Source organism: Mastomys coucha, unplaced genomic scaffold (genome assembly GCF_008632895.1).
Source record: "Mastomys coucha isolate ucsf_1 unplaced genomic scaffold, UCSF_Mcou_1 pScaffold21, whole genome shotgun sequence".
NCBI classification, from domain to species: Eukaryota; Metazoa; Chordata; class Mammalia; order Rodentia; family Muridae; genus Mastomys; species Mastomys coucha.
Genome location: NW_022196904.1, coordinates 139,862,353 through 139,872,349, shown reverse-complemented (window position 1 = coordinate 139,872,349; position 9,997 = coordinate 139,862,353). Strand labels below are relative to the sequence as shown.

The 9,997-nt window shown below is 46.8% G+C and overlaps 1 protein-coding gene across 1 annotated transcript in view; it reads right to left on the bottom strand.

Annotated features, from left to right (window-relative positions):
- Positions 1-7,472, bottom strand: part of Slc22a6 (solute carrier family 22 member 6) — an 8,818-nt gene extending 1,346 nt beyond the window's left edge. Inside the window, exons 1-8 of the mRNA XM_031389560.1 lie at positions 6,710-7,472; positions 6,266-6,369; positions 5,887-6,041; positions 3,974-4,142; positions 3,421-3,544; positions 3,174-3,289; positions 1,522-1,736; positions 1,271-1,379 (exon numbers count right to left, since the gene is read on the bottom strand). Of these exons, the coding sequence (XP_031245420.1) occupies positions 1,271-1,379; positions 1,522-1,736; positions 3,174-3,289; positions 3,421-3,544; positions 3,974-4,142; positions 5,887-6,041; positions 6,266-6,369; positions 6,710-7,078 (1,361 nt within the window). The 5' untranslated portion in view covers positions 7,079-7,472. The remainder of the gene's footprint in view (positions 1-1,270; positions 1,380-1,521; positions 1,737-3,173; positions 3,290-3,420; positions 3,545-3,973; positions 4,143-5,886; positions 6,042-6,265; positions 6,370-6,709) is intronic.
- Positions 7,473-9,997: the final 2,525 nt, after the last annotated feature.

The window sequence follows — 9,997 nt, the reverse complement described above, 5'->3', positions numbered from 1 at the left end:
TTCTGGGCTGTGCTAGGGAATGGAACTCTGGACCTCACACCCACGAGACAATTGCTCTGCCCCCGAGCTATACCCCATCACTCCTGCATACCTTATAAATCATAGTTGTCTCCATCTTACAGAAACCTGTTAGGATTCCCCAGGGGAAGAGACCTTGCTTGTGTGTTAAGAACATTTACTCTCTGAGATCTGGCAAGATGGCTCAGTGACTAAGAGCACTGGCTACTCTTGTAGAGGATCCAGGTTCAGTTTTCAATACCTACATGGTAGCTCACAACCATCTGTAACTCTGGTTGTAGCAGATCTGACCTTCTCTTCTGTGCCCAATGGGCACTAGGCATGCACATGGTATATGTACACACATGTGGGCAAAACACTCATACATTAAATAAAAATAAATAAATCTAAAAATAAATCCTGCTAACTGAGAACATTCCCTGTGAAAGAAGAGGTTAAAAACATTGACTCAGGAGGCAACTGCATTGGGGTTCACACATGAGCTTGGAGAAGACACCTAACTTCTCTGTGTTTCTGTTTTCATACGTGTAAAAGGAAAATGATATTGTCTACTTTGACCTGTTCTGAGAAATAAGCGAGTGAAATTTGTGTGAATTTGTGAAAAGATTAAGACAGTGCTTGGTACATAGTATATGCTCTATCTGAGTGCTTGGTACATAGAACACACTGTCTAGAAATCATAAAGTCGGGGAATAGTATCCAAGATGCCTCAGGGTTCTCATCCCAGCACCATGACCTCTCAGGTCCTTGACATTTCATGTGATGTTTACATTCAATTCTTAAGGTAGACATATTGCTTTGTTTGTTAACATCGCTCCTGTCTTACCATATACCATGCTGAGTTTGCTCATATGGCTGGAATGTTGTCAGGAGTGGTTCATGTAGGAAGTTGTATGTGTGTTTGTGTCTTTGATTTCAGATATACTGGTTGGTTTAAGATGAAGTTTAGATATGATCACAGCTTGTAACTTGTGTTGCAGGATCTTCAGTTCATGGCCTCTGAGATGTGACTCTACCCTAACTGAGTTGGCAACTTCTAGATCTCCTCTAGGGTTGTTAGGTGATGGCTGGACAGCCACGCTTCTGCCAGCCAGACCCTGACATGTGTAACTGAGTGGTTCCTATATATCTTGCCCCAATGAATGGTTTTTGGAGATGTCCTGGGTACTAGGCTATACTCTGGGGTTCTGGCTTTAATGTGGGCAAGGGACTATCCTTCCCTAGACCCTCCACGTACTGGGTTCCCACTTACCGAATAACTGTGGGGTACAGCTCTCCAGTGTACAGGAAGATGCAGTTGAAAGAGGAAGCCAGACAGCCCTTCCCTAGCACAGCCAGGGATGTGCGAATGATTGTATGGCCTAGAGAGAAAGGAATGGGGAAATGGGGAGCATGGGGATTGAGGTTGGAGGTACTGTGTTTTTTCTTCTTCTGAGAAGTTGGGTTATGTCTGAAGGGGTAGGGTGGGTGGGACTGAGATCCAAGAGACTGGCAGGTGCTCACCCTTTGGTATTATGCCATTCACTAGGATGCAGATGCCTGCCAGCAGCAGGGAGGCCAACTGTGCAGGCCGGCGGCCCATGGAGTTGATGACTAGGAAGCACACAAACTTGGCTGGCAGGTCCACAGCGCCAAAAATCACCTGGATAAGGTATATGCTGACTCCAAAGCCCTGCAGGTCCATGACCAGCCCGTAGTAGGCAAAGCTAGTGGCAAACCTGGTGTAGGGGAGAAGGACGTGGAGCTAAACACAGGTGCTCATAGCTGGGCAGTGGTAGCGCTCGCCTTTAATCCCAGCAGAAAAGGCAGATGCAGGTGGATCTCTACATTGAAGGCCAGCCTGACCTACAAAGTGAGTTCCAGGACAGCTGGGGCTATACGGAGAAAACTAAAATCAAACCAAACCAAACCAAAATCAACCAATCCTCCTCAAAACAAACAAACAAACAAACAACAAAAACAAACAAAAAACAAACCAAAAAAACCTCCAAGAAAACAAAACAAAACAAAACAACAAAAATCAAGGATGCTCTTCCATAAATACAGTGATGCATGGAGTATCCTTCTTTGAGACCTAGGATCTGCTTTGGTTAATTGCTTCTTTAGACCACACAACAACTACATATTCAAACTGCACACTTGCAGTATTGGGGCATTCCTCCAATCCTGTGCTAATTTGACACCCCAGGGAGTTGGAGAACTTTTACTCAGTTGCTACGTAGGGTTTGTACACTTTTCAGTCTTTATCTTATCTGCTGGGCTGAAGGAGGACAGGTATACATCAAGCTACATCAAGGTACTGGTAAGGGCTGGGATCCTCAGGGATTTATCTGTGTTTCTGGGATGAATGTTTAGGGAGTGCACAGAGCTTAGTTTTAGGGAAAGAACCCTTTACAGAGAATAAACCAAAAGCAAAGAATCCTTTGGTAAGATTGTTCTTTTGTCCATGCCCCACTTAACTGTAATGGGATTACCATGGTGATGCATACTGGGTGGGGGGGGGAGAGAGAGAGAGAGAGAGAGAGAAAGAGAGAGAGAGAGAGAGAGAGAGAGAGAGAGAGAGAGAGAGAGAGAAAAGAAGAAGAAGAAGAAGAAGAAGAAGAAGAAGAAGAAGAAGAAGAAGAAGAAGAAGAAGAAGAAGAAGAAGAAGAAGAAGAGAGGGAGGGAGGGAGGGAGGGAGAGGGAGGGAGAGAGAGAGAGAGAGCATTGCACAGGGAAAGGAATATTTGAGCTTATGTTATCCTTGTCCCAAGTTGTTGTGGGGAATATGTATATATTCTCTGGTGCTTGTGCTGGTCCTGCCCCAGGCACCACCAGAGCAATAAAGTCTCAGTGTGTTCCAAATCACACTGGACTGACCTTATAACATAAACCTGTGGGCTCTGGAAACCATTGGTTCTTTCGAGGTGGTTTATATTGGAACAGGACTGGGAGAGAAGCTGGGAGATTAGTGACCGGTTTGAGCCTGGGGACTGGGTTGAGCTGGAGGATGACTGTTTCTTTGAGGCTCTGCCTACCCGTCATAGCAGATCTGCTATGATATTTCCTCCCCTTCCCTCCCTTTTCCACCCATTTCATCCATGCCCTCCCCCAGCCTGCTTTTTTATCTTTTTCTCAGCTTGCTTGTCCATTAGTGTGTTTGTCTGAGCCTTTACCACAGTGTGGAGAGACAAAGGAAGAGGCGTCGAAGGGTGGGGCATCGCAGCAGCTCCATGGCTGAGGCCTGGCCTTTGCTTAGAGTCAGTTCCTTCTGCAGGCTGGTCTGGAGCACCTGATGGGATGGGCATGATTCAGGGCCTGAGCTTTTCCTAGGGGATCCTTTTGTCCAACCTCTGAGTCTTGGGTCTTGGTATTGGGGCTTGGGTTGAAGATCAGGTAGCATCTAGTACAAATGAGTCTTACCTCTATACTTAGCTTAGCCCCCTCTTCTTGTTTCCCATTGATCCGGGCCACTCTCTGCAGGGCTCGGAGGGTGAGGTCCAGCCTTCCTGCGGAGGAGTACCAGCGGGCTGACTCAATGAAGAACCTGGAAGTGAGGATGGAGAGAGGGCAGATGTTGGCATGGTCTCACTTTCAGTCTTCTGGGTTAGAGGTATGCAATAGGGTTTTATTTATGTTTTGGGGACCAGGGTCCTTGCCAAGAGCCCCTAAAGGACAAAGACCAGCTTGATAAAGACCCATTTCCCAACCCAGAAACCCAGCTCTTGGGTGCTGCAATAAAGGTGTGCCAGCAGGCAGGTCAAACTGTGGGGTGCCAGAGAACTGCCACCCTCCTTCAGGGCAAAACCTATCCAGCCTTAGCTTCAGAATCTGTTCAACAGAAGCATTGGCTTGGAGTTAGCTTTATGGCTTGATGGACTCTCTGGGGGAGGTTTGTGCCAGGCTCTGGGAAGTGGCCTGTCCCTTGTAGCCCCGTAGACTTCAGGCAATCTTTTCTGCCCCAGATCCCACATACCAAGAGTAGATGAAGGCAATGAAAAAAGGCACAGAGACCACAAGCTGCAGGTGGCGCCAGTGGGGCACAGCATAGGCGATACCAGCCAGGAGGAACTGGCCCAAGCTGTAGACATAGCCAATCAAGGTGCCCACATAGGCACGGGTGTGGATAGGCATCCATTCCACATCTAGAAAGGGTTAGAGTAGAGTGGTGGGAGTAATTGGGCTGCTAGATGGGAAGAGACCTCTCCCTCCCCCTCTGCCTCCTTCCCCCTTCACCCCCCTCCCTTCCTTTCTCCCTCCCTCCCAATTGCATTCTTCCCAGACTCTGTAGAAGATGTATCAGTGAGGTTGGGTGCCAGGGTAGGGAGAGTGGAGACATTAAGTGGAAGTAGGAATTGGGAGTTAGATTCTGGATTCCCCGGAACTGGCGTCTCCACGCTCCTGCTGCTTTTTGGCCCTGCCCTAAGGGCCTGACTACAGCCCCTTTCTCTGCAGAGTTACTCTGACCACTGAGTCTGTTCTCAGCAGAAAGCACTGCCTTCCCCTCAGTCTTGGACTGGATTCACCCTCAGTGGTCAGAGCACTACTTTTTTCCACCCTGGAGCATCAGTCCAGGTAGGAAGAGGTCCACTACTGTGCTAAGGTCTCGAGAGGAAGGCTGGGTTTCTGATGGATTTCTGATTCTACTGCTGGGATACACTTGAATATTTATATTGACTTTGAAGCCTTAGGCATGTCCTAGCTCTATCTCAGGCCTAGCTAGTTCCTTTCATCTAGAGAATTGTGAATTCTTGAATTTCTTCTGGGTTTGAGGGATGACCACAGGTAAATTTTGTTTCTTCTCCTCAGCTTTAGATTCATTATCTGGGAAATTTTGTGTGTGTGTGTGTGTGTGTGGTGTGTAAAATATACTAGAGGAAACACACTGATGGTTTATGAATACACTATTCTCAGTTACTAAGTGTGTTTGGTGCACTTGATGCTGGCTCATCCTTATTTAGAAATATTAGACTGACTACAATATTAAAATAATTATGATCTTTTATATTAATTTTAAGAATTGAGAGAGATCTGGGCATGGTGGTGTATGCCTATAATCTCAGCCCTTAAGTGAGGGAAGCTGAGTGTTGTGAGTTGGGGGCTACATAGTAAGACCATGTATCAAAACAAAACAATTAAGCAATACCAGCGAAAAAAGAGCAAGATCTGACTTCATGGCTGGGAATGCCTTTGATATTTTAGATAGGATGTTTCTTTTAAAAAAAAAATACAATTTTTTTATTTATCTACTCATTCCATCTTTTCTGTGTATATGTCTGTCTGTCTGTCTCTCTGTCTCTCTGTGTATATGTGTGTGCTTGTCATGACAAGTGTGTGGAAGTCAGAAGACTACTAACTTGCAGCAGATGGTTCTTTTCTTCCACCATGTTGGTCCTGGGGATTGAACTCGGGGTCATCAGACTTGGTGGCAAGTGTCTTTATCCACCGAGCCATCTTGCAACCCCCATATTCTTTGCTACTTATCCCAGACTGGCCTAGAACTCATTATATAGACCTGTCTGGCTTCACACTTGAGGCAGTCCTCCCACCTCTGACTCTGGAACACTGGGATTGTGGGAACATGTCACCATGCCTGGCCTGTTTCACTAGCCTTCAGATCTCCTTTGGATACATTCTTCACTACTCCTAAGGCCTCCTGTACCTGGCTTGTCTTGGGCACTCTGACCATGGAGTTGGCAATCTCATTCTAAGTGAGGGGGTCAAGGTGGTATGAACTGGGGGCTGTGGAAGGCAGTGTTAATGTTGACTGGAAATGCAGATCTAAGGGAGGATATTGGGTTGAGAGGAGGTGAGGCTCAGAAGGTAAGGGCTTTGGGAGGAGGCTGGCAGGACTTGGTGTTGAGAGGGGACATGGTGAGCAGTCCTCACTTAGTGTCATGCAGTTGATTGCAATGCTAGCCAAAGACATGCCCGAGAGGAGCCGGAAAATGCAGTAGACAGTATAGTTGGGTGCATAGGCTGCACAGGTTCCCGACACAGCTGTCTGCAGGTAGTTCAAGATCAGCACCTTTCGACGGCCCAGCCTGTGGGGGAGGAAGACCTGTGTTAGGGGCCTGAGGACTACTGGGACCCAGGCTGAGCTACACAGGAGAGGAGTAGCTGCCTAGGGTAATGTCCCAGGCTACAGTCTTCTGAGGACCTAAGAAAAAGCCAGAGTCTTGCACTTAAGCCAGCCACCCCTGCCTTAAAACCAGCCAGGGGCCCCAACCCCAGTTTAGCCCAGCTCTTTGGCTTACCCAGGACTGACCTGTCCGCCAGGTAGCCAAACATCATGGCTCCCAGTAGCACTCCCACCATGTACAGGGATTGGGCCAGCTGGCGGAAGGCCCGATGAGAGCACACAAGGTTCCACTGTGGGGAGAGGTAAGCCAGGGTTGGACAGAGAAGAGCCCGATGCAGAGAAGCCCCTCAACCTCCTCTAGGAAGGTCTCCAGGGTCCACGTCACCCTCTTTTAGTAATAATTCTCTTTGTTGTTTGTCTCACAGTTCCTGAGAGATAAGAGCACCTACAACACTCAGCAACTTCCACATCCACCCTTTCTACAAACACTATCCTCTTGAATGTTTTAATTTCATCTTCTGATCTTGGCCCCTGAGAAACTTGACTCTGTGTATGTGTCTGTCTGTCTGCCTGTTTGTCTGTGTATGAGATGAAGTAGTGTCACATGGAGAGAAAGCCCCAAATTCTTACCTCAGTTACGATGGTTGAAGGGAAGGTGCTGTTGTCATAGACCCAGCCATCAATGCAGGGCTCTGTGACTCCGGTGCCATTGGCCTCTGTGTCATTGTGAAAGGGTAGTCCCCACTGGGGGGAAGTAAAGCGGAGGCAAGATTTGGGTCGTCCTTGGTTGTCCAGGGGCAGCCAGGCCTCCAGACCTCCATCTTTGCTGAGGTTGGCATTAGCAGGTGGGCGGCAGTGGTGAGTGGGGATAGCGGCAGTGAAGTTCTGCAGGGTGTTGTGGGAAGCCATCAGCAGTAAGGGAACAACCACCATGGTGACTTGGATCATCTGGAAGCGTCCGACGCCCCCCACCTGTTTCAGGAGGTCATTGAAGGCCATGGGGCTGAGCCAGGCTGAGTGGTCAATGACTGAGGACCTCCAGTCCTAGGACCTCTGTCTGTCTGCTGCCCTTTGCCTGAGGAGTGGGGCTGCCACTGCGTCTGCAGCTGAGTGACTCCTGGAGCTGGAGCTGAGCCGGTTCTGTGGCGGGACAGCGGGCTGGTGGGCTGCCCCTCCTTTCTCTCTCCCCTGGTTCTGGCCCTCCCTTGCCCTCGCCTCTTTTCTTCACTTCGGGGGTCTGGACAGCTCAGCTTTCAGGGTCTGTTGGAGCCCTGACTCTTTTCAGGCAGCTTTTAATCTTTGTCCTGAAGACAATTAGTTAAAGTGTGACTTGGTGTCAGAAGGATTAACCCTGTGAGTATTCCTTGTGTCAGTGGAATTTCTCCAAGTAGGTATGAAGAGCAAGGGAGGATGGATGAGACTGAGAGTGAGTGGATTCACCAGGGGAGGCCATTTGGGCAGCAGGATGCAGAAGGGGACGAGATGGGACCTCCTGTCTTCTTTCTATTGAGAAGTCTGGGCTCTGGGAAATATGTTGACCTTCTGAAGGGTTTCTGTGGATACCATAGTCTGTCTTCTGGAATAACACCAGAGAAAACATAGCCAGTCTTGTTGAACCTGAATGTCATATTGATGGTTAATTTTAAAAAGGTATAGCCCTAATATTGAACAGGCCATGTTTATATCCAGAATTATGCATTGATTTGAAACTGATCTGACTGGGAATAGTGCATTCTTATTTGCTAAATTGAGCAACCCTGATCTTTGGCCTTCTGGGGACAGACAGCTCACATCTTGCAGGAACATGGCTTTTTACAACTTGAACAACAGAGGTTAGAGGTTGCACTTGAAGGCATGATTTCCATGCCTTCAAGAAAAATCAGACAGAATGTGGGATCCCTCTTCTGAGGTCTCAGTTTTCACCTTCTTGATTATTCTTTTTTATTTGTTTTTGAAGAGTCTCACATAGCTCAGGGTGGCCTTCAGGTCAATACCATAAGGCTGGTCTCTAATGGCTCCTCCTGGCTCTACCTCCCTGATGCTGGGATTACAAATATAAACCACCACACTGTTTATCTTAAATTACCTGTCTGTCTGTCTATCTATCTATCTATCTATCTATCTATCTATCTATCTATCTATCTATCTATCTTTGTGTGTGTGTGTGTGTGTGTGTGTGTGTGTGTGTGTGCCGTAACTTGTGCATGGAAGTCTGAGGATAACTTGTAGGAATGAGTTTTCTCTTTTTACCATATGGGCTTTTGGGATTAAACTCATGTCGTCAGGCTTGGCAGCACACCTTTACCTGTCATTTCACTGGCCCGTTTCCTCTTTTAATTGTTTTGGTTCAATTTTTTCCCCTTGTGTTTTATATTTCTAAAAATTATTTTACTTATTTCATATGTATTGGTGTTTTGCCTGCATGTATGTATATATGTTCACCATATGTATGCCTGGTACCAATCTGGTGTCAGATTCTGTGGAATTGGCATTACAGACAGCTGTGAGCCACTATGTAGGTACTGGGAATTGAACTGGGATCCTATACAAGAGTAGCAAGTGCTCTTAACCACTTAGCTGCTTTATTATTTTCTTTATTATTTTCAAAACAGGGTTTCTCTCTGTAGCCTTGGCTGTCTTGGAACTCACTCTGTAGGCCAGGCTGGCCTTGAACTCAGAGATCTACCTGCCTCTGTCTCTAGAGTGCTGTGGTTAAAAGTATGAGCCACCACTGCCCAGCTAATTTTTATTTTTCTTAAATGAGCATGAACCTATTATTTTAACCTCAGGTTTAGGACCTGACTTGAATTCCTCCAACAGTTTTTGGATTGTGGGTCCTGGTTACTTGCAATCAGAGGCAGTGTTGAATAGTAATTGGATGTTTCTGTTGGATCCAATTGGTTGGATTTCACAAGACTGGGGAGGCTGAGGGCAGGCTGATATTGTATGGCTTTGATTTGTAAGGTGCATCTGGTGTAAAACATTGAACTTTGGAGTTGGTCCTCTTTCCAGATTCTCATGCTGTGTGACAAGAGCAAGTTATTAAATTCCTGTCTACCTCTTTCAAGATTGGGATGATTTTCATGTTCCCTTAATTTTATTCTTGGAGGGTTAAGTGAGCCAACACAGGTAAAGAGTTTAAAGAAGTCTTTATCCAAGTATGCAAGTTTGTGCCTGTAGTCCCAGTTCCTGGGGAGCCTGAGGCAGAAGGATTGTGCCCAGGAGTTCAAAACCAACTTGGGCAGGAGGATCAAAACTCCAAGCTTAGTTTTGGCTACAGGGTGAATTTGATGACACCCTGGACTTGATGATACTCTGGGTTAAAGAATCTCTTACCAGGAAAAAAAAAAAGCTAGATACTATGTCTATGCAGATAGCAGTTTTATGCATTAAATTGGGATGGAATTTATTGTTTGCTTAGGTCCTCAGACATATGAGGTGTTAGACTAGGGTCTTAATTTCAAAGCTAGCTTACTCTTCTTTCTCTTCCAACAGGGTCTCATTATACATCCCAGGCTGGCTTCAAACTCTTGACTCTCTGATCTCAGCCTCCCAAGTGCAGGTATTATAGGCCTGGAGGTACTACATGTGGCCAAAGAGCTGAACTCTTTTTTTTTTTTTTTTTTTTTTTTTGGTTTTTCGAGACAGGGTTTCTCTGTGTAGTCCTGGCTGTCCTGGAACTCTCACTGTAGATGAGGCTGGCCTCCAACTCAGAAATCTGCCTGCCTCTGCCTCCCAAGTACTGGGATTAAAGGTGTGCACCACCACTGCCCCGCAGAGCTGAACTCTTATCTGTGGCTCTAGGGGTGTTTGCTGCCAAGCTAAAGGGGTTTTGGTGGTAAGCTAACTTTGTATGTAGAGAAGAGACCCAGAGGAGGTTGTAATTCATCCTAGCCTCCCCCTCCCAGCATGTGTTGA